The sequence below is a fragment of the Neofelis nebulosa genome, chromosome 10 (genome assembly GCF_028018385.1).
Source record: "Neofelis nebulosa isolate mNeoNeb1 chromosome 10, mNeoNeb1.pri, whole genome shotgun sequence".
NCBI classification, from domain to species: Eukaryota; Metazoa; Chordata; class Mammalia; order Carnivora; family Felidae; genus Neofelis; species Neofelis nebulosa.
In genome coordinates this window covers 67,758,704-67,781,922 of record NC_080791.1, presented here as the reverse complement: position 1 = coordinate 67,781,922, position 23,219 = coordinate 67,758,704, and the positions used below count along the sequence as shown (strand labels likewise).

The 23,219-nt window shown below is 48.7% G+C and overlaps 1 protein-coding gene across 3 annotated transcripts in view; it reads left to right on the top strand.

The window, feature by feature from the left end:
• The window catches only part of GALNT18 (polypeptide N-acetylgalactosaminyltransferase 18), a 351,823-nt gene that overhangs the window by 307,009 nt on the left and 21,595 nt on the right, over window positions 1–23,219 (top strand). Inside the window, exon 10 of one of the 3 annotated variants that reach the window (XM_058688253.1) lies at window positions 1,912–1,938. The exons of the other annotated variants lie outside the window; for them this stretch is intronic. Coding sequence (XP_058544236.1) covers window positions 1,912–1,923 — 12 coding nt within the window. The 3' untranslated portion in view covers window positions 1,924–1,938. Of the gene's footprint in view, window positions 1–1,911; window positions 1,939–23,219 lie in introns of those variants that run through there. 3 annotated transcript variants of the gene reach the window in all.

Genomic DNA, 23,219 nt, shown 5'->3' with positions numbered 1-23,219 from the left:
TAACTTCTCTGATATCACAGTTTCTCAGCTGGAGAGAAGTTTTGCCTTGGAATAAATCACACTTTGAGCCTCATGCCCATCTGATTTTGATGATACTTTGATGACATTTGGACTCTAGAGTTGATGCTGGAATGACTTAAGATTTCAGGGGCTGTTGGGATGAAACAAATGCATTGTGCTTGGGAGAAGGAAATGAACTTGGCGGGGGGGGCAGGGGAAGAATGCTATGGACTGAATTGTGTCACCCCCAAATTCATATGTTGAAGCACTAACCCTGACTGTATTTGGAGCAAGGAAGCAATTAAGGTTAAATAAGGTTATAAAGGTAGATCCCTGATCTTATAGAATTAGTGTCCTTGTAAAAAGAGACACTACAAAGTTTCTCTCTCTCTCTCTCTCTCTCTTCATCTTTCTGTCTCTGCCATGTGACAACACAGCAAGAAGGTGGTTAGCAAGCTAGCAAGGGAGCTCTCCCTGGAACCTGTAGGCACCAGCACTTAGATCTGGGACTTCCCAGCCTTCAAAACTGTGGGAAAATGACTTTCTGTTATTTAAGCCACCCAGCCTGTGATACTTTGTGGTGGCAACCCAAGCCAACCCAATATACTGTCAAACAGATTTCCAAATTAAGTAGTTCAATTTTCACTCGTGCCAACCACATGTTATCTAGTTGTTCCACATCCTTGCCAACACTTGGTATTACCTGTCTTTTTAAATTATAGACATTGTGGCAGGTGTATAGTATCACACCATGGTTTTAATTTGCATTTCTCTGATCATTAATGCAGTTGGACACTGGAGTTTTCAGCTCAGAAATTCCCCAGGTTATTCTTGAGTATGGGCCAACGTGGCCAGGTCACAAGTAGACAAGTAGTCTTTTTGTCAATTCCTTGTCTGCTTTTTAATACATGCAGTCCAGGAGACAATGAAGGAACTTGCTTTTAACAAGTCTAGGTGGAAATCTGCAGGATTGTTGCTTATCTGGATCATTGGACAAATGTTGAGTGTTTTCTCTGTGGGATAGCAGATGTCGGTTTGGGCAAAGGCTGCCAGTCTACTAGCTGCTGCTGGTTCAATATAGGGCAGTCTGTGTTGTGGCTAAGAGCATGGATTATGGAATCAGGTCATCTGGAATCAAAAATCAACTTCAGTGCTCTCTAGTTGTCACATTTTTAAATGGGCAAGTTTTTAAAGGTGGGCCTATTGTATTTTTGTAAAATATGGATTCATAGTGGTATGTACCATCAAGGTTGTTGTAAAGATTTAATACATGTAAAGTATTTAAAATAGCGCCTGGTAGGGGCGCCTGGATGGCTCAGTCGGTTGGGTGGCCGACTACAGTTCAGGTCATGATCTCACGGTCTGTGAGTTCGAGCACCTCATTGAGCACCTGGAGCCTGCTTCAGATTCTGTGTCTCCCTCTCTCTCTGCCCCTTCCCTGCTTGCTCTCTCTCTCACTTTCTAAGATAATAAATATTAAAAAATATTTTAAGTAGTGCATGGTATATAGTAAGCACTCAATAAATATTAGATGTTAATGTCATGATAGTGCTATACTATTACTATTTTGCTTATTAAGCCTTGCTCAGTATAAATACCTTCAAGATTCTAACTCCAGCCCACACTGGACTGACTTTCCTTGACCTCATGGGCCATGTGCTATGGATTCCTGCCCTGGTCAAAGCCTACCCCTAGACTAATGGAGCATCACTGAGTTTCTGTGGCAGCAAAAATACAGTGGAATAATGGAAAGGGGGGCTTCAGGAATCCTGAGTTCTAGGCTTGGTCTTGCCACACATTTGTAATGTCACCTTAACCCTCTCTGAGCCTTTGTTTTATCCTTTTATTGAGATATGGTTGTACACTAAAGTACATATATCTGAAGTGTTCAGTGAATTTCCATATTTTCAGGCAACCACGTAGGCAGCATCCAGATTGAGCCTGTCATCCCACTGGGCTTTCCTCATTCCTCCTCTTGGTCAATACTCTACACCCAAAGGTAATGGCGATTCTGATCCCTAGCACCACTGATTCGTCTCATCTGGGCCTGTCTTCTGCAAATGAGGAAGCTGTGCTGGCCAGCTGTAGGCCCAGCTCTACCTACTTACCTTCAATTCCTTCGTTCTGAAATTTAGTTGGCCTGAGAAGCTGTGAGTTTGTGCTGGGCTTGCCAGGAAGGCTGGGAGCTGCCTTCCCTCGGTGCTTTATGAATCAACTCCTTCATGGAGATATGCAACAAGTCTTAAAGAGTTGGGTCCCCCTCCCCATTCCTGTACTAGGCTGTACAGGGTCCCAGTTGCCTTCTCCCACCAGGCCCACAGAGGAGGTGCACAGTTGTTAGTGCCCAGAGATAAGGAGGCTCGAGACTAACCTCAGATCAAACACATTTCCCAGAACAGGGTGGTAGGTAACCTGCCATGGCAAGAGTTTGTTGAGTCTGGCCTGCCCTGTGGCCCAAGAGGATGGGGTCATCCTGGAGATGGGCTATGTGTCCTTGGTAGAGTTCCTCCATCCACCAGACATAGAAGCAGGCACACAGGATAAGCAGTGGGTGATAAGGCAGGGCTTCTGACTGGCAAGCCTTCCCAAAGGTATCCACTAGCCCTTAAAAACTTCACTGGCTCCTGGGGGGTGGGGTGGGGTGGGGTGGGTTGGATGGGGAGGAGCAAAGGAGAGGCTTAGGGCTATCACCTTAGTATGTGGTCAGGGTACACCTCATGAGGGGACTTTGGACAAATATAGAGACTGAATCTCTTAGACTTGGTCCAAATCAGACCCTTGATATGTATTTCCAGGAACATTCCCCCCCCCACCCCCACACTGACAGCTCTTGGAAAAATCTCTTGTTACCATGGCCACAGAGGCCACAGAGAGACCAGGGAAGTTCACTTATGCACAGATGAGACTGCCACATACAACTGTGCAGGTGGTACACTGCACAACTCCAGGGGAGGGACGTGGCACCTCACATTGTTGTCTGGGGAGTAGAGATCAGCCCAAAGTTACAGTCTTTCTAGACTCTGCTAGGAGTTCCTTCCTTGATAGGAAGCTTGAAAATGCTGAAAAGCAAACGATGAGGCAATATATAGTGGTCAAGAACCAGACCGTCTGGGTTCGAATCCCAGTCAGACCACTTACCAATTGGGTTCCTTGAATAGGTGTCAAAGTTTCCTTGTGCCTCAATTTTCTCACCTATAGAATAGATATTCTAGCAGTACCTACCTTCAGGGTTATTATAAGAATTAAATCAACCAATGCACATAAAGCACTGAGACAACAAACCTGGTACACAGTCATTGCTTACTAGATATTGGCTCATTACAAGATTGGTAAAGAAACTCAAGACTGTCCTTGAGAACAGGAATTGTTTAGCCTGGAGAGGAACAGATCTAAGAGAGACATGAAAATGTCCAAAATTATAAAAGGCACATATTTTTGGCTGAGTATACAGAAACTCTTCCCAGTCATTGGCTCTGATGATACTGTGACCTCTCCATCATCAGAAGTGTCCAAGTCAACTCTGGCGGACTCCAGAGGCATTATGAAAGGTTCCTATATCATGTAGGTGCTTAAGCTAAGAAATCCCTAAGGGCACTCCCACCCTAGAATTGTATGACCTTTTAATTCATTACATTTTTTTTCTTCTGAAATCAGTGAGAGTCCAACATGTACCAGGTCATGTTCTTGGCCCTGGGAAACAGTCATGAGCCAGATGGAAGTCACTGCCCTCATTAAGTCCCCATTCTAGGGCTGGAGACAGACTGTTCTATATTTTTTAATCCTCAAGTCTTCACCACAGCCAGGGCTTGAACTCTTCTAAGAATTACACATGTGGCCAGAGTTGAGCCGTGTGGCTTGGATTTCAGCCAAGCACGGCCAAGAATGGTGAAGGAAGAAAAAGGTCAAGAAGGCAGGACAGCAAGATGATCCAGTTTATCCCGCTGACCCGGAGAGTCATTTCCCTTTCTCATTTCCTTCTTTCAGATTTCTAACTTATTCCATTTGGGGTTTTAAAACCAGAAAGAATCTGTATCAGTCAGGTAATAAACAATCCTCAAACCTCATTGCCATTAATCAAACAAGTTTATTTTGTCAACTCAAAGTAAAACATGATTCTTAAAATCAAAATGAACATGTGACAAAAACTTATTTAATCCCTTAATCAGGGAGCCAGTAAGAAGGTTAAGCAATTCTGGAGAACATTTGAGGAGCTCAGGATCTCTAGGCATTTTCTAAAAAAGAAAGTTAGAATAAGGTTGCTAGATTAGATACAAAAGCAGTCAATGTCCTATAGGGAAATAAAATCGTAGCCTTTAGTGTGATCTTTACTAGACAAATCTGGAAGTTACCATTTAACTTCCTAGTGTTTGGCTACCAGTCAAAAGGTAAATAACAAAGTCAAACACAGGTACATTCTCCTGGAAAATTGCATACCCTTGGGTGGGCTTGTTCATGCCCCAGTAGGATATTGAAAGGACAGACCATTTCCTCTCCCATTTTGCCTTATTTCCAGGTTTTAGACATTTCTCTTACTCTGTTCACAAAGCTGGCTAAAGGCAGAGTGCCTGTTCAGGCCATTAGTGACATCCCTTGTGGATGAGCTGTCTGACCACGTGGCCTTTCCCGTAGATTATTTCCTAAGGCAGTCATCACAGTGGACCACGGCCTGGGTGGCTTAAACAACAGAAGTATATCGTCTCACAGTTCTGGAAGCTAGAAGTCCAAGACCAAGGTGTTGGCAGAGCTGTGCTCCCTCTGAAGGCACCAGGAAAGGATCTGTTTCGGGCCTCTCTCCTAGCTTCTGGTAGTTCTTGGCTACCAAGAACTGTATTTGTGGTAGCATACCACCTCCGTGTGGTGTTCTCCCAGGTCTCTGTCCCTTGTCGTAAGGATGCCAGCCATACTGGATTAGGGGCCACCCTACTCCCGTGTGACCTCATCCTGACTTAGTTACATCTGCAATGACTATTTCCAAAGAAGGTCCCATTCTGCGATACTGGGGGGTGGGGGATTAGGACTTCAACATATGAACTTTTGAGGTACACAGTTCCACCCACAACCCCCCCTCAAAGGGGAAGAGTGTGCCTGGAACTCTTGATTTTCATGCCTCAAATGAAAAGTGCCTCACCTTACTTCCTCTCACGTCTGATTCACCAGAGCCAGTCACACAGCCCTGCCAGCTAACTACCGAGGGTGTGGGAAGCTAGGGTTTTCTGCGTGCCCAGGAAGCCGGTCTCTGCCACAGAAAATTAAATATTTGCTAAATCACTTCCACCTCTGACAAATAAGAAAACAGGAAAATGATATGAGCAGGCTAGCCTGAGCCCGTATGTACTGCAGGTCACTGACAAACACAGGGCTAGGAAGGGGGCTTGTATTTTGGCTTCCAGTTTCTTCTCTAGCTTCGATCATTCGTTCTTCAAACATAGGAGACAGGTTGTGTTTCAGGAAGTCCCCAAAGTTTGGAAAGTTTTGTTTTCCTTGAAAAACCAATTTGGTCTAGTGATAGGAACGGTAACATAGACCAACTTCTAGTGGGGACACGGTGAGCTGGAAAGAGGGACTGGGTTCACATCTGTGTTTACTCTCATATAGTTGTGATGTTCTCAGCTCTGGGTAGGAGAAAGCATAGTGTAACTAATCAAGTTAGTGAGGTGAAGCTGCTGGGAAGCATGCTAATTGGTTAATGAGTAAACGTAACCATTTTATTTAAATTAGCAGCAAATTTCAAGCTATCCTCAAAATAACTGAGAATATTAGCCCTAATTAGTGTAACAGCCTGGAAAATTTCTTCTGCTGGGAAAAATACAACAATAGGGTCTCCCCACAGACTCCGTATTTATTCAATCAATCACTCCTTCACTCATTCATTCGCTCATTCAAGAAACATGCACGGAGCATTACACTTTATGCCACGAATTGGGAGTGGCAAAGGCACTTTGCCCAGGCCCCACATCTGGAGGGGTCCCAGTGCGGACAGGAAGCCAGGCACTGGGATCGTCACAGTTCATACGATGCAGCCTGCCGCCCCTGATCACCTTCTCATCAGCCCATCAAAGGACCGATAGCACAGGACAGGGTCTGGGGGCTTCTCCTGTTCTTTGCTGCCTCCATCTTCTAGGCTACAAAAGGCCCAGGGAAAACAGTGCGTTTCCTACCGGAATGTGAATTCCTGGCTGTAGACAAAAGATGAAAGGATCTTTAACTCCCTCTAAAGCTTTGGAAATACTTACACCGCCACGTTGTGCTTCAGGAAGTGCTTTTTGACTCAGAAATATAAAGATTAGAGTTTAAAGAAGTATTCTATTTTTACCCAGAGACAGCTTTCACGTTAGATCGGGTAGTAGGTTTCATAAAAGAAAAGTGTGGCATTCTAGATGGACTTTGGTGCCTTTGCGTTTTTAGATTTTTTTGGAATTTCTTCATTTTTTTAAAGTTTTAACTTGGCTGTACGTGCATACACACGTGCCACTCCCATGTGGGGCTGTAACGGAGCCAGGACTCCGGCCCTGGCCGGCGCTCCTGGGGGACGTTAGAGGCCTCTCATGGACTGTGCACACATCCCCCAGATCTCCCAAGTAACACCTCAGAGACAACTGAAGAGTCTTAATTTGCGCGGCAAGAATTTAAATCACCAGCCGCTTCTCTGTGACCTTTGGAAGGTTTCTCCACTTCTCTAGGATTTTTATTTATCAGTACATCAGAATGGCTGGCACTGAATGGCTGTGAGGTTTTGAAAAGCTTTCTTGAGTTTACCCCCTGGCTCTGCTAGGATCAAAGTGCGCCCCGCGCACCTCCCAGTGTATGGCTTTGCTGCCCAGGTACCAGCTGACAAACGTTGGCACCGTGCCCTAACCGGGTTCCAGTTTGAGGGGAGCCTCAACCAGCCTTGCAACTTAGGCGGACGCCTCCAGGTCTGCATGATGCAGGGCCTCATCAGAGGTTTATTGGCCCCTGAGCTGTGGCATCTCATATTCCAGGGCCATCATTTCCACAGGAGGCAGAGTAAGTGGTACTTCTGGCAGAATGACTGGTGACACTCTGATGGCCTGTGCATGACAGCTTCTGGCCCCGTGCATAGAACATGCCTGCAGGTGCTAGATCACACCTGAGGGTGGCCTCTCCGAGTGTGCAAAAGTGGGACGCTTGAGGCTGGGATAGGGAGGGCTGACCATCTGCAGTCATCCCAGCCACCCCACCCTGACCCCGAACCCCCAGGGCTGGAGTGGCTCCCTTCATCCTTACAGCCCTAGAAGCATCCATGGAGACCCGGTGTCTAATGTATCCTGCCTGCATCCCGGGGCTCAAGAACTCACTGCACTCTATCTGCTCCTCAGTGAGGAGTGAATGCATGGTTTTCAATCCAGCCTGCGATCTCATTTCTTCCATACAGCCCTACTAAAGGACAGTAACTAGCCGGTCCTGGGCCGTGTGGGGGCTACTTGGGCGTGAATCCTGACTCTGCACTTAGAAGTTGTGTCACCTGGAACAGGATACTTAATTTCTCTTTACCTGGAATATCTAACTTAAAACCTAGTTCGCAGTAAAAACTACTTAACTATAGGAGGTTATGTTATTAGTTTGATTAATACACATTGTATTTATATATATGTATTTCTATATAAAAGACACATCATATATATGTGATTGCTATGTATTAGTCTCCCTAGATACCTTCCAGGTGTCGTTTCATCTTAAAGCCCCATTGCCACCTTATTCCCACTTCAAAGATGTTGGCTCAAAGATGTAAAGATGTACCCAAGTCCCCACCACAGTGAGTGGTAGATGCAGGCCCCTAGGACCCAGAACATGATGGTAGGTGCAATTATATCACACCTCTCCTGGGGCAGAGGAAGAGGCTTGAACCTGGGAAGGGCTTGCTGACCACCGGTGCTGCTTTCTTTCCTGGTACTACCTCTCTTGGGCTCTAGATGCTTCCCCAGGGCACAGACCCATCACAAGTCTCCATCGCAGATAACCTTAGGCGGGTCCAGGGGCTATCAGCCTGGAGCTTGTCCCCACGCTGGGTGGGGGAACGCAGCCGGTTTGGCACCTGCTTTCGAAAACCACCCATCTCCGTTTCCCTTTTGGCGGTTGCACTCGGAGCCCGAAGCATCAGCTCAGGGTGGGGGTGCGGGCACACAGTGGGGCACCGCCGGGGATGTTCGCTCACAGATGTTGGCGCCACACAGAGGGATGGTGAACTCTGCAGTGCTCCTAAGCTTCGGTGCTAAAACAAAACAAAAAAAAAGGAGCCGCTTGATTTGTTATTCATTCCACGTGATATGTTCTTCACTTCATGTCCAGACTCCACAGTTAGAGTGGTAAACAGCGAGTTTTGCATGACTTTATTAAGCTCCCACAGGCCGGGAAGCAGCAGTCATTAGTAGCACCACGGTGGGCCAACACAGAGGAAAACAGTACTGGCTCACCACCCGGCAAGAGGCTGAACCTCGCCCCCTCCACTCTCCAGCCTTGGGAGAGCTTTGCTTCTTAGGCTTCTAGCTTGGGGACAGGTCGCTGAACCAGCATCAGAGCCGCTGAACTTAGATCCCACCTTGGACCTGGCTCTGTGCTGACAAATCCCTTCACCGCCCCCCAACCCCTGGCGTCAGCCTCCTGATCCGTCAAATGGGGCGGATGCCAAATTTAAATGAAGGAGCACACCCATCTGTGCCTCACTCCAAGCCTGGCACAGGACCCTGCTCAGTAAGGTGGGTTTCCTATTCTAATTAGGGCAGTGTCCCCACACTTTTGAGAGCTCGCTAGTCTGCCTAGAGATAATGATACCAACAACAGCTTACCTTTGTTTACTGTTCCTCGGCATCTTTCTAAATGCTCTGTGTGCATAATCTCAGCTAATGCCCTCAGCAGCCCTGGGAAGTAGGTTCTGTTACCCCATTTGTACAGTGGAGAAAACCAGCCTCCAGGCAGTAATGTAACTTGTTCAGGGTCATGGGATTCCCAGCTGGTGGCATTTATTGGCACAGATGCCAAGCCGATGCCCAGAGCCTTGCCTGAGGAGTGCTTCCCTACTTTCATCAACTGTGGCCTCTGCTCTCAGGGAGTTCTCTGGGCAGACAGGACAAGAAGCCGCCACAGTTTGGTGCTGCCCCTTGGAGGGGTTCGGAGTGTCCTTGCAGGACAAATAAAGGCTGCCATGACCCTATAGGGGTGGGAGGTTTTAACCTACCACCAGGCCTGCTCTTCTTAGGATCTAAAGGAAAAGGGAGTCTGATTTGCAGTTTCCTCCCTGAAGGGACTTATGGCAGGTTCCTGAGACTAGGCTGAAGGCGATTGGCAAACACTAGCCAGCTGGCACTGCCCTTCCCCATCCACCCTGGGCTCTGACCCAGAATGCAGGTGGGTTAGCCCTCTCTTGACTCATGAGGACTCCCCACATGTGCCTCCTGCCTTTGGGGTTCCCCCTTCCTCCCCATTGGAAGACATCTAGTCTCAGCATTCCAGGAGCAAAGCGTCAATCCACTTCTCCCCCGTTCTTACCCTTCAGGTCTCAGACAAAGTCCGCTTCGCCAGACCACCCTATCCCTAGGTGTTCTCACTAGTTACTCTCAAATCTCGGCAACCATCTGATTGCTTCACAGCTCCTGTAGTATCTGGACGCATGTGATCCTAATCACAGTGGGCACTTAGTCATCAGTTTGTCTCCTTGTAAAACAGACTTATGCTCTACCACTAGATCATAAGCTCCTTGAAGGCAGGCACTTGCTTGTCCCTCTAGTGAATCCCTTGAGCCTAGCACACTGTCTGGCACAGAGCAGGCACTCAGCGCGCCTCCACTTAGTAAAAGACTCGGTTCATAAAGTTGGTGGATTTTTGGGTAATTGAAGGTAGTCTTCCTAACAAAGACCTCCTAGCAGCCTGCCCAGCCACACTGGCTTTGCCACTTACCAGCCTTCACCCGAAGCCTGATTTTTCTGTAATATGGAGTTACAGACATCCATCTGATAGAGGTTTTGTGAGGATTAGGTGGAGAAATACATAAGGCTCTCAGCCCGACGCCTGGTACACTGTAAATCCGCAGTCACTGTATAGCAGTTGCTGTTTTTGTTAGTAATACAAGTTATTAATAGTCAAGATAAGATCTGGCAGGCTCAGTATCACTTTTTAGACCCACTATCTTTTTGTGGGGACCTACGGACAGGAGCTTGAGAGATATACGCACCCCCACTGAAATGGAAGCCAGATCCAGGGCATTTTTCTTGATGAGGTCCAGTTGTTGTGGGTGCAGGTTGGGCAGGAGTGGGGAAGGAGAGCCCGGCCATCAAGGCCTCCCCTGCCACCATGCTTGCTGGCACACAGAGGCAGCCTTCCTTCCCTTTCGACTCAACCTTCAGGCAAGAGAGCTTTCTCCCATTGACTGTGCAGGACATTCAGCCTCACTGGACTCTGATCAACCAGCAGTAGCATCAGTGTGGACCCGAACACCTCCGTACATTTCCCCGTGCCCTGGAGGAGGGTGGTGCCAACCCCTGGCTGAGAATGTGATAAGGAACATAGGAAACAAGGCTCCAGGACTAGGATATGGTTGGTGGCATGGAGTGGGGACGTCTGAGTGGTGTTTAGATCAGGGCAGCTTGTGGACATGCTGGCCTATTTCAAGAAATTTCCTAAGGAGATGTGTTCAGAATGTATTATGGGCATAAATGGGTTCTTCTATTTGATTTTTTTCCAACTAACTCCATTGTCACCACACAGCCTTTGTCCCTGCTGCTTTTTCTGAAATCTGTTCATCGCTGTGCATTAGTCTGCCAGCGTAGAGCGTTCGTGGAGTCCTTGAGGTTAGCACTGTGTTAATATACTGGGAATTTCAGCAGAGCCGGGCCCTCTAAATCAATCACCAGCACAGCTTTATTTTTTTTTTTTCTTGCTCAAAAATACACTATTAAATGCAGGAACACGTGTGGGAGTGGAGGTTGACTTGGGTGAAGGACACGCTTAAAAGGAAAATTTCATAACATTTTTTTTCTGCAGGAAAAAGGCCTTGCTGGTCTTAATTCTTGTAGAACTGAGCTACAGAACACATTTATGTCTCTGCAGTATCTTTAGCTCCTCAGAATATCCTGAGCTGCTCAGAAGTCACTCAGTCATATTTGCCTGGGGCATTATAGGTGTTTAACAAATATATATTAAATAAAGAAATGATTGAATCCATGGAAAATTAAAGCCTTTTAAGTGATGATCATAAAGGGGACTGAGCCGGGATTTACCTTTTTGGTTCCTCTGGGGGAAGGGGGGGGGGGGGAGTTCTAGAGTGGCAAGGTTTGAGCTGGTGCCTACCTGTGAAGAATGAGGACGGTTGATGCTATAAGGAGCGTTTCAGCCCTCACAGCTAGGTGGTCATGATATGTCCAGGAGGATATGGTGGGTAGAGGGCTTCATCCAGGGAGGCAAGTGAGGACCAGGAACAAGTGTAAACTCCTTTCCCCCTCAGTTTGCTATGAAGGGATGGAAAGAAAAAGAAGCTGGCTACCAAGAGGGGTGAGATGTTGAGAGAACATGTGTGTTCCGATTTGCTTTTTAAGGGAAGCAATATGGGAGCATGTCTGAGGCTGAGAGGAGGAAGTCCGTAGAGAAAGAGGGCTCATATGGGGAGAGAATGAAGCAACATTCTTGGGTGGGGAAAGAGCAAGGACAGGAGAGGATGGGGTCCAAGGCCAGTGGGCTGGCCCTGGACTTCAAGGGTAGGATGGAGGTTTGTCCAAGAGGAAGGAGTTTGCAGGCTGTCTTGCAAGTCAAGCATGGGGGCTCTGCTTGTATTCGAGAGTAGAGAACGTATAGAAACCCTGCGGAGGAGGGTGGCTCAGAGGCACACCAGAAGGCCTAGCGTGGAGGGCAGTGTGCAGGGGCCCAGCTGAGGTTGAAGACCATGAGTCTGTGGAGGGTCTCATGTGCCCCTTGCCATGATTTTTCGTTGGTGTGCCCAGTATCCCGGGAGAGGGTGTGGAGAAGGCGAATCAGCTGCAGAGGTGGGGCTCACAGGGTGTCAAAGGCGGAAGGAATAAGGAACGAGAGACTGGAAGGTGCTGGCAAGCGGATAGTTGAAGGAATGTGGGTGCAGCCTTTCAGGAATGTGGAGAGGCTGGGAGGGAGATGAACGTAGGGGAGGAAAGGAAAAAAAAAAGAAACAAGGTTCTTGTTCCAAAGGTGTCAGGTTGATGAGCAGGCATTCGGGAAGTGAGAGAATGAGTAATCAAGATGACAGGTGGTTGGGGGAACGTAGGGCAGAGGAGGGGAAGATCTCAGGGGACAACAGTTCCAGGCACTGAGAGCCAGGGTCCCCGGGTGTGAGTGACTAAAGTGCAGTACAGGTGGCCCTCCCCGTGGCTGAGGTCCCAGTGCAGGTGGGGCCGTTCATCGTCTGAGGAGCTGCCCAGTGGGATGGTAGCGGCGGGAGAGTAGCAGAGGACTGCCTGGGAAGCACTTGGGTGAGAAGCACAAAGCGGGCAGTGCATAAGTGGGGCCTGGTGGCTGAGGCCTAAGGAGGGGAGGTTTCTGTACGGGATGGAGGGCTGGGGTGGAGAAGGGGCGCTGCTGCAGGGAGAGGAGACTGCCAGCTCCGCCTCGTGTCCCTGATGGAAGAAGCAACAGAGTCAAAGCCCACAAGAGTAGCATTATCCTTCGGGAAAATGCCATGTGTGGGTAGAGACAGGACAAGTCCTTTTTGGCTGGAAAGGACTGTCCTTGAAAGATACTGGGTGTTCTGTAGGCATTTGGGGAAGGTTTAAGAGTCAGGGGGAAGCAAAGGAAGATTGGCCAAGAAAGAAGCACAGAGCATATCGGGGGTTGAGAGAGGACGAGAAAGCCCCACAAAGACACCAAAAGTTAAACCAGATGTTTAAGAGGGTGGCTGGAAGGAAAGGGATGGCAGAATCAGATTGGGGAGCCCCATCTCCTTGTATGCAGCTACTGCAGTCACCTTGGGCCCCACAAAGTACCCTCCCCTAAGGCTCTCATGGTGAACGAACCCCATCCCGGTCACATCAGCCCAGGATCAGCAGGGCTTCCTGGAGCTTTCCCCTCTGCCACTGGAAGGGATCAGAGTCCCAGCTGCCAAGGAGAAAAAGGGCTGAGTCATGGTGACCTGGAGAGGTCAGGGAAGACTTCCTGGAGGAGGAGCCACACCTGGACCTCAAAGAGTAGGATATGCACAAACAAAAGCAGAGCAGAAAGAACACTTCAGGAGTGGGGGCCGCAGGTGGGAAGGGGTAGAATGGAACCTTCCTTTCCTCCTTTAGTAAGAAGCAGGGTATTGTAGTGCTTGGGAGCTGAGTTTGGGGGCCAGGTGACCTGAGTCCAGTTACCAGCTTTGCTACTTGCTTTGCATTCATTTACCTCCGTCTAATTCAGTTTTCACACCCAAAAAAGGAGAGGATAATATTCCACTTATCCAGGGTTATTTTGAGGATGGAGGAAGTATCTGTGAAGCATTTAGCTTCACTGACATAGAGGTCATTAAATAATATTAGTATAATTATTTTCATTAATCAGGAGGAAAAAGTAACAGCAGTTTGCTGAGTACCTACACTCTGTGCCATATATTTAACAAACATGCCTGTGAAAGGAGCTACCTGTATCATTTTTGCTGCCTAGAAAACTACCCCCCAAAATGTAGTGGCTTAAGATACATCCATTTAGGAGCACCTGGTTGGCTCAGTCAGTTGAATGTCTAACTCTTGATTCCAGCCGAGGTCATGATTAGGAGACGGAGCCTGCATCGGGCTCTGTGCCAAGCATGGAGCTTGCTTAAGATTCTCTCCCTCCGCCCCTCTCCTGCTTGTACATGGCACACATATGCATACTCTCAAAAAATAAAAATTTAAACTAAAAGATACATCCCATCTATTTAGCTCAAGACTCTGAAGGTCAACAATTTGAGCTGGGTGGGGTGGGGTGGGGTGGGCTGGCCCTGCCTTCTGATGGTTTCAGCTGGGCTCAATCAGGCATCTGTGGCCAAATGCTGGTCAGCTAGTTGAGTCGGCCTCCAGAGGTTGGCTGACTGTCAGCTGGAAGGAGGGAGTGTCTGGAGCATGTGTGTTTCATCATCCAAAAGGATGATCCAGGCTGCTTCACATGACGGCAGTGACAGGGGTTTCTAAGAGCACCAAGAAAGGGCAAGCATCCCTGTAGAAGTCTCTGCTTGCATCACCTTTGCTGTGAAAATTTTGTCATTGCCCAAAGTAAGTCACAAGGCCAAGCCCAGCCTCACAGGGCAGAGTCTGCATGCAAGAATGGGGAAAACTGTGGCCATTCTTCTAATATAGAACAATGGCTTTTCAGATTCACTGTTATTTCATTCATTTGCTCATTTATCCAAAAATATTTATTAAGCACCTGTCTTGAGGTGTCGTGAGAAAAGAAATCTCCCCCCAAATGGCCTCAGTTTCCTAATACCTTATCGTAGTGCAATCTATCTGGCACTGCTGTCTGAGGTCTGTAACATCCAGTAAAGACGTGAGCTGGACCTTTTGTTCCCCAGTAAAGCAGATCATACTCTTCTCAGGGCAGAGGGAGGTTGAGATGCAGATAGTGTTGGAGCAGGCACAAGAGAGATTTACATTTGCAAATCAGAATCAGGCACCAAGATTTCATCCACATGAGCTCTATATCTCTGAGCGGACTTCTCCCTACCGGGTCTTAATGGGCAGGTTTTGTTTCCATGCTCTGTCCCCCGTCTTCCTGATCACGGAGATTGCTGGTGAGTCCAGACCATCATTGACTTCACGTGTTAAAATCTCAGTCAAACACACACATACACTCTCTCTTCCCCGCTTCCCCCAACCCCTCCTCCCTGGCAATATTCTAAACTCTTCTTAATTCAGTGCAGGATAACAGTTGTGGTGTGCCATCAAATGATTGAGCTCTCTGCCCCTCCACCCCCATCACTGCTCATGGGTCCAGGTAAGAATTAGGTGTGGCACAGATGGTGTCCTGGGAGCAAATATTGAGAATCTTGTCCTAGAGAGAGAGAGAATCCCATTCTGCCTAAACTATTGATCCACAAGGTTATATGGAAGGTGTTGTCCAAGGTGCTGGTCTAAAACGGAACAGAGAGCTTAGAGGAGTCTTTGACATGAAACAGGTACTAGGGAGGAAGCCTGGATGATTTCTCACCTGGAGTTCAAGGTCCCTGGAATAGTTTAACACATTCAATCAGGTAATATGTTTTGAGTATAGCTCATATATCAAACAGCAGTTTGGACAATAGAGATACAATAATGAGCAAGACCAGCATGGTTCCTGCCCTCGGGAAACTGGTAACCCAATGAGAGAGAGGTTACAAAACATTACTAATGGCTAACACTAACCAATGCTCAGTCCATACAATTCCCCCAACAACTGTGTGCGACAGGTACCGTTATTATCGCCTGCTTTTACAGATGAGTAAATTGAAAGAATGAATGGGCCAAATACATGGTCTGTAGTCACACAGCTAGTGAACAATGAGAGGGGGCACTCAAATTAGGCAGTTCCGATCCAGAGTCAATCTTTCTGGAGTCAACTCCTTCCCCTCTCTCCACTAGATCAAGTTTTCTTGGTATCTATTTTGAAGTCCTTTGTTGTTTGAAGATCCTGCATCACACTCTGTGATTCTATTTTTGTGTGATTATTTGGTGAGGGAGCATAGCACAGTCGTCGTTTTGGTCAGTTCGGGCTTCGTTATGCTCCAGTAACACATGACCTCGAAATCCCAGTGGCTTACAATAACAAACATTTCTCAGTCGTGCTACATGTCCAAGTCTTTGCTGACCTGATCTCCCCTTTTGCAGCCTTGTCAAAGCAGCCAATAGGAACACAGGCATGCTCTTCATCAAAAGCACAGTCCACCAAGTTACTACAGGCAACAGTTATACCAGATGTCTCACCCCTGCATAAAAGAGGACGCCATCTTTCCAGCTTCCGGGGATGGTTCCTCACTGCCCACTTTCTGGCCCCAAAGTCAGTGTCCCATATTTTAGAGTTTCGTAGCACCCCTCATATAGTATCAATTTATCATTCAGCTTAGGCTGATGGTCCCCAAATCTCAGTGACTTACAAGAAATGCTTATTTCCTGCTCACGCTCTATGGTCATCATGGTTTAGCTCCAGCTGTGTCACCTCTCCTTTTTCTGGGACCGAAGCAGCAGCCCCCATCTGGGATGCTGTCAGTCCAATGGCAGGGAGTGAAGAGAGATGTGGTAGATCACGATTGCTCTTAAAGCTTTTGATTGGAAATGGAGCAGGTCTCTCCCACTCCCATTCGTTAAAGGCATGTGGCCAATTCTGATACTAACAATGCAGGGACATGTAATAGCTCTGTCGGGAGGGGAACACAGGAGGAGTTTCATAGGACAGAGCAGTGAGTCAGTCTGTTCAAGTGGTTGAAGAGCATGCATTGACTGTCACCAGCTGATAGCGAGTTGGCAGACGGTTGTGTTTTGGAAATGAAGAATGCCAGGGCATTTTCCTAAGTGCACATGATATGCTCCATTTTAGCTGTTTGTCAGTGGGTAGACACAGCTTGTATCAGACAAGCAGACACAGCTATGAAGGACTCTGAGCAGTACCTTCCAAAATAGGGACCAAAACGGGACCCAACAGTCAGCAGGTGTTTGAAATTTCTTGAAGATAGCAAATGTCCCGATGAACAAACGAGCTGTTTGCTCATGCAAGGGGAGGGAGTTATTATCAACAGCAACAACTGAAACAAACGTGGGCAGCTTTGGTTAAAAATGAAGGGTGGGTGCAATTATAGAAAACCTGGGTAATTCACTGCATAGACTCAAAAGGAAGTTTGACCGGGGTAGGGGTGGCAGGAATGCGGACAGCTCCAGGGGCCTCAGCAGTAAGAGTTTATGGATCCATGGCTTAGCTACAGAGCTGCCTCATCTGTGTCTCTCCAGCTCATTGTAGGCCAAGTGCGATGACCCCCGCTCCCCTCCCCTCCCACCTCTTCACAACTGCCTGCCCCAGTCCCTGGCCCTGCACCCTCTCACCTTGTTGTGAAATGCACAGGCAGAGAACAGGAGGAGCGAGGGAGGGGAAGCAGCAGGACCGGGATGAGCAGCTAAGGCCCAGGTCGGGGCAATTACCAAGCACTGCTCCCCAGACACAGGAGGCTGCAGAAAAAGACGGCTCAGGCAGTGATCCCAGTCCAGGGCACCTGTTCCTAGTCTCATCCTGGGCCACGCCAATCTTATTTTCCTAGAACTTGGGCTTCCTCTGAAATTCTCAGCTTCTCTTATACTTACATGATAGGTAATATTCAGATGCTCAGCCCACTCCTAGGTGCTTACTAAGGCTATGTGAACCTCCAGGCCCACTAGCTTTTCACCCACTAAAGAAAGCATACTGGCATGCACATGAGGGGGATCTTTATCTTGTTTAAAAAAACAACCATAAATTCATGAACTTCAGTAATTATTAAAACAGGTGCCTTGCTTTATAATAAATGAATAAAACATGTACACACATGCCACTTACATTCATCCAGTAGCTAAAGACCACTGTGATTTGATCCTTTTGGTTCCTCCCCTTTGGGGTTCTTGAAAGGTCTCCTGGGTATTCTAGATTAATCAAGACTCTTAGTTGCAAATGACAAAGACCCAACTCAAATGCAAAAAGTTTTTTTTGGGGCGCCTGGGTGGCTCAGTCAGTCATGATCTCGCAGTCCGTGAGTTCGAGCCCCGCATCGGGCTATGTGCTGACTGCTCAGAGCCTGGAGCCTGTTTCAGATTCTGTGCCTCCCTCTCTCTCTGCCCCTCCCCTGTTCATGCTCTGTCTCAAAAATAAACGTTAAAAACATTTTTTTTTAAATGCAAAAAGTTTTTATCTCCTGTAACGGACAAGTCCACGTCTGTCTCCAACTTCAGGCAGGGCTGGATCCAGGGGCAGGAATGAAGCTTGCTGTACTCTTCCCTTCTCTTCCTCCTCCTCCTCCTCTTCTCTCTCTCCCTCCTGCCTGCCCTCCTCCTATTTTGGCTATGGTTCCCTTCATATGTAACCTTAGTCTCTCCTATTTTCAAGGGGAAGGGACTTACTTCCCTGATTTACCTGAGGAAGAAAGCAACAGTAGCTCGGGGCCTAGAGCCTTCCAGCATGATCCCACAAATAGAAAATCTGAGGGAGGACTTTTATTGGCCCAGACTGATCAACATGTCCATTCTAGAACCAGGGCAATGGAGTACCCTGACCAGCCAACTGAAATAGGCCTACCATGATGGTCCGAGTGAGGCAAAATGCTGTTGCAAGATAGCAGATAAAGTTCTCAGCATCAAGAATCCTGCAGCGGCCTCCTCCAGTTTGTCTCTGCGCTCACTGGTCATCCGTTCCTGCTAGGTTTCCATGTGGGAAGCCCAGGATGACCCCTGCTGCCTGGCTCTCTCGTGAGGACAGAGGGGCTGGCAGGGGAAACACTGAGGCCAGGCGACACCAGGAGCTAAGAATGACACAGGAAGAGAAAGCAGAGCTAGGTGAGGGGTTCAGGTTGCTGACTAGGTTGACTGGTCTGCAAACAGCCTCATAGACCGTGGTGGAGAGATGGCTGCCCCTTCCCCACCCCTGTGGGTACAAGGCCCAGAATGAGACACACAAGCTGTGAATCTAAGTCAAACTTTCCAAGCCCAGCAATCGTGCTGAGCAGCTGTTTGCCTGGCTGTCCTGCTCAGGTGCACAGTTGGGGGGCAGAAAACGGGCATTGCTTAGTCGTCTCTACTCAGTCTGATGTTCCAACACAACACCCTAGTCCAAAGCTCGCTTTTCTCCCCACGGCCTCATGAGCAACCTCCTCCAAACAAGCCTGCAGAGGTGGCCGTGTCACCTCTACCGCAGCTCACTTTCCGGGCACCCTGGATGGTTCTGACCCAAACCACTCTGAGAATTCCTCATAGGCACTCACAAGTGGAGGAGGGGCAGGTAACCTGAAGTCAGAGCTCATGTGTGCTGTGTGAACTCTTCAGCCCCGAGCTGCTTGTCTGGCCTTCTCTCCCCACCCCCGTAGGGACCTCTCTTTCACCCAACACGGCAAGGTAGTGCCAAGCCTGACTTGGCTTGTCCTGTCCCTTCTGACAGCAGTCCCTCACCCCTGTCACTTGTCTGGGAAAACTACTCTCTCCTCGGCTCTTCTCGAAACTCCTCACTCACCAACTAGCCCCAGACCCCCAGACGGAGTAAATCACTCCAGCTCTGGCCCCTCCGGCACTTTGACCTGCTCTTACTCCGCTCTAAGCCTGGCCACGAGGCTATTCTCTTCCCTTCACAGCAGGCTGGTCTCCCCACCAGGCTCACCGAGGGAGGATGCATGTGTCTTTCTCCCCTGTTTCCCCATTGCCCGTCTCAGGCCACACGCTAGTGGGCACGAAGGCGTGTTTGCTAATTAAACCGGATCGATGTGCTGAGTGCCGGTTATACACCTCCCCACACACACCTGGGGGACTCACGTGCTTAGCCCCACCTGTTCCCCTCCACCAGGGAAATGGGCTTACGAGGAGGGGGAGGGGAGGCCTTGAGCTAGGGACCTTGCTTTCCACACTTGTGCTCCTTCACAGCTATGGCAAACAGAATGTTTCTACAGGTTTTCATTCCCTTGATGTACCTGGTTCTGTGCTTAGTGAACACGAGATCATTTTGGAAATGACTCCCCTTCACTGCTGATTTAGCATCAGTGCCCCGCAGCCCTCAGCACTGTAACTAACCTCTGTGTCGAGGGGTTAATGACTAGTAAGCAAACCCTTAAATCAGCCTGCCCTATCTGCAGAGGGGCCAGCAGCTCATTCTCGGTAAAGAGGACAAACAGCCCATTTCCAGCACACATTACAGATGTCAGAGTCACTACTCTAAATTGAGATTTAATAAAGCAAGCCTCTACTCCCTCTCTGCCCCTCCCCCTGCTCCCTGCCTGCTGTTTCCATGAATTCTTACCCACAGATCCACTGGCCAGGCAGGCTGAAGATGGGGGTGGGGGGGCAGAGAGGAAGGGGTTGGGGCAGGGCAGCTGGAAGCAGTCCCTTCCCTGTGTCTCTTCTTGCCCTCCTATGAAGGCCTCCGTCCCTCCTGCCTTGTTCTGTGCCCCGCAGGCCCTGTGGCCAGACTGGGAGTCATCACTATCATAATCCTCACAGTCGCATTTTACAGGTCAGGAAACGGAGGCTTAGAGTGGTTTCCCAGCTACAAAAGGTTGGGCGGAGGTGCTGAGTGAAGACGCGGGTCCACCTGACTGTCCCACGTGACCACCTTCACCTGGACCAAGCCATTCTCAAATGTTCACACACAGACTCACGTGGAGGGCTTGTTAAAATACAGACTCCTGGGCCCCGCTCAGAGTTTGATTCAGCAGGTCCGGGGTTGGGCTCAAAATGTGCATTTCTATCAAGTTCCCAGATGATGCTAGGACCACACTTTGGGAACTATGGTCCTAAACAGTGGTGCTTCCTACCACCTTGGCCACCCACATCAGAGTCTTGGAAACCGTGCCCCTGAAGATGGGGATCCCTGTTGGTCCCACAATGAGAGGCTTGGAATCCAGGTGGTCATAAGTGCTGTCCCCATGTTTCCTCCCTGGGCTTCCCCAAAATGTCCTTCATACAGCTAGTTTCAACCCCGGCTACACATTGGAATCACCTGGAACACCCCGCATGCCTAGTTCTCACCTGCTAAGACTGATTTATCCTTGTCCTTATTTTGAGAGAAAGAGAGAGAGAGAGAGAATGCATGTATGCACATGAGCAGGGAAGGTCAGAGAATTTCAAGTACCCTTCACGTTCACAGAGCAGAGCTCAAACCCAAACTCAGATCACGAGCTGACCTGAAACCAAGTGTCAAATACGTAAGATTTGAGATACCCAGGTGCCCCTAATTTATATATATTTTTAAGTCTCATATTTTTGAGAGAAAGAGCACGCGTGTGTGTACTCACACACTAGCAGAGAAGGGCAGAGAGAGGGAGATAGAATTTCAAGCAGGCTCCACCTTCAGAGCACAGCTCAAAGCCAAACTGTGAGATCATGACCTGGGCTGAAACTGAAAGTCAAGTACTTAATGACTGAGCCACGCAAGTGCCCCTGAATTTTTAAGTTTTATATTTATATATATATTCTAATTTGAGAGAGAACACACGCATGAGCAGGGAAGGGCAGAGAGAGAGAGAGAGAGAGAGAGAATGAGAATTTCAAGAAGGCTCCATGCTCACAGAGCAGAGCTCAGACCCACAAACTAGGAGATCATGACCTGAGCTGAAACCAAGAGTCGAATACTTAACTGAGCCACCCAGGCACCTGGATTTACACTTTAAGTTTTATGTATTTTGAGAGCAAGCAAGAGAGAGTGCTCAAACACAGCAGGGAAGGGCAGAGAGAGGGAAGAGAATTTCAGGCAGGCTCCCTACTTACAGAACAGAGCTCAAATCCACAAACTGTGAGATTGTGACCTGACCCGAAACCAAGAGCCAAATACTTAACCGCTGAGCCACCCAGGCGCCCCGCATTTCTACTTTTCATGTATTTTTTGAGAGAGAGAGAGCATGAACAAGCGAGAGCACTCACACACGAGCAGGAAAGGGCAGAGAGAGAGGGAGAGAATTTCAAGCAGGCTCCGTGCTTGCAGAGCTCAAACCCACAAACTGTGAGATAGTGACCTGACCTGAAACCAAGAGTCGAATATTTAACCAACCGAACCACCCAGGCGCCCCGGATTTATACTTTTCAGAGCTCCCCAGGTGATTCTACTGTGCAAGGTAGACGGCAATGCCTTAGCTTGATTGCATTTAGGAGTATGTCGCTTTGATCCCTCTATCCTCCCGCATTTCATTTGCTCACAGATCTTTCTCTTCTTCCAAAGCCCAGCACCCATCCTCTCCTCTAAGAAGCCCACCATGCAGTAGCCCCAGAGGTTGGCTCTCCCTTTAGTGATCTTTACCAACAGCCCTCCTCCCCGCCCCTGCCATTTTGACTCTTTGTAATTGCACCATTGTTTGTAATTTTCCACCCCGAGACTTTCACTCCCCTGGTGTGTCCCCCCACCCCCACAGAGAGCTGGTCTCTTAAGTCTTTTTGGGCAGCAACAATCCTCCAGGGTACATACAGATATCCTGCAAGTATCCAAAGAAATGACCACAAGGACCCTGCTTCACCCTCGGTCATTTTTCCCATGAAAGCACCCTGCAAATAAAGTTTTCTCCCTGTGGTAGGTTCTAGAACCTCTTGTAAAGAGTGTCCCACAATGACTCTCTGCCTTCCATCCCCTCACCACCACCCTTTAGGCTGAGGGAGTTTTCAGCCAAATACCACCACTGCTGCCCCGTGTCTTTCAATGTCTCTACCTTACCTTATTTTTCAAGGGCAGCCACTCAGTAGGCCCGGCAGTGTTGCCAAGGAAACATCACTTAATGAAGGAAATAAAGCTGCTCAAAATCCACCTGGCCTTTGTTTGGAAGGGAGCTGGGACTTCTTTTGCACCTTGAAACCATATTATTAAGTCATTTAACCAACCCCATTTTGCTCCATGTTCCTGACTTGCCTGGGAGACCCTCGTCCCTCTCCCTCTGCCCGTCTTGGCCTCTGCTCTGGGGAGGCCCTGCTGAGGGCTGGGGGAGATGAGACCATCTGGGGTGGTCGACCCGAGAGTGGGGTGAAGGCACTGAATTGCCAAGGTCTCTGCCTTCCCCAGGAGCCTCCCCCAGGCAGGGGGGAGAGAGCACCTGCCTGCCTTTGCCTCTGGCAAAGTGTTTACAGCCTCTTAGCCTCAGTTTCCTTATCCTTACAACTGGAAGGTGACCGCAGATACGGAAAGTACCCTGCAGAGGGCCTGGCATATAGGTGCACAAACGTATGTTTCTTCTCTTCTCCCACCTGCCTTCCGGAGAAGTTTCGGCTGCCAGTGGCAGTTTCTGTCAGGGAGGTGCCGTTTAATAGGGGTGGAGGGCAGATCTTATAAAAGGCCATAGCTCAGTCTCTAGTACAGGCAGGTCCCACCTCCATGCCTGCCGGGTAGGGAAGGGATGCTGAGGACAGCTGACAGTGGTCAGGGTGGGAGCCCTTGCTTGTCCAGGAGATATAGTGACAGAGCAAGATGGACCTCCAGCCCTGGGGGTGTTTGCCTGGCCTTGGCTCTGTGGCCCTGAGGGCAGGAGTGTGCACCCAATGGGCTCCCTGGCGGGCTGGCCGGCTTCGCTATTAGTCATGACTCCTGCCCCTGGCCTGAGGGAGAGGCAAATGCCACTGGTG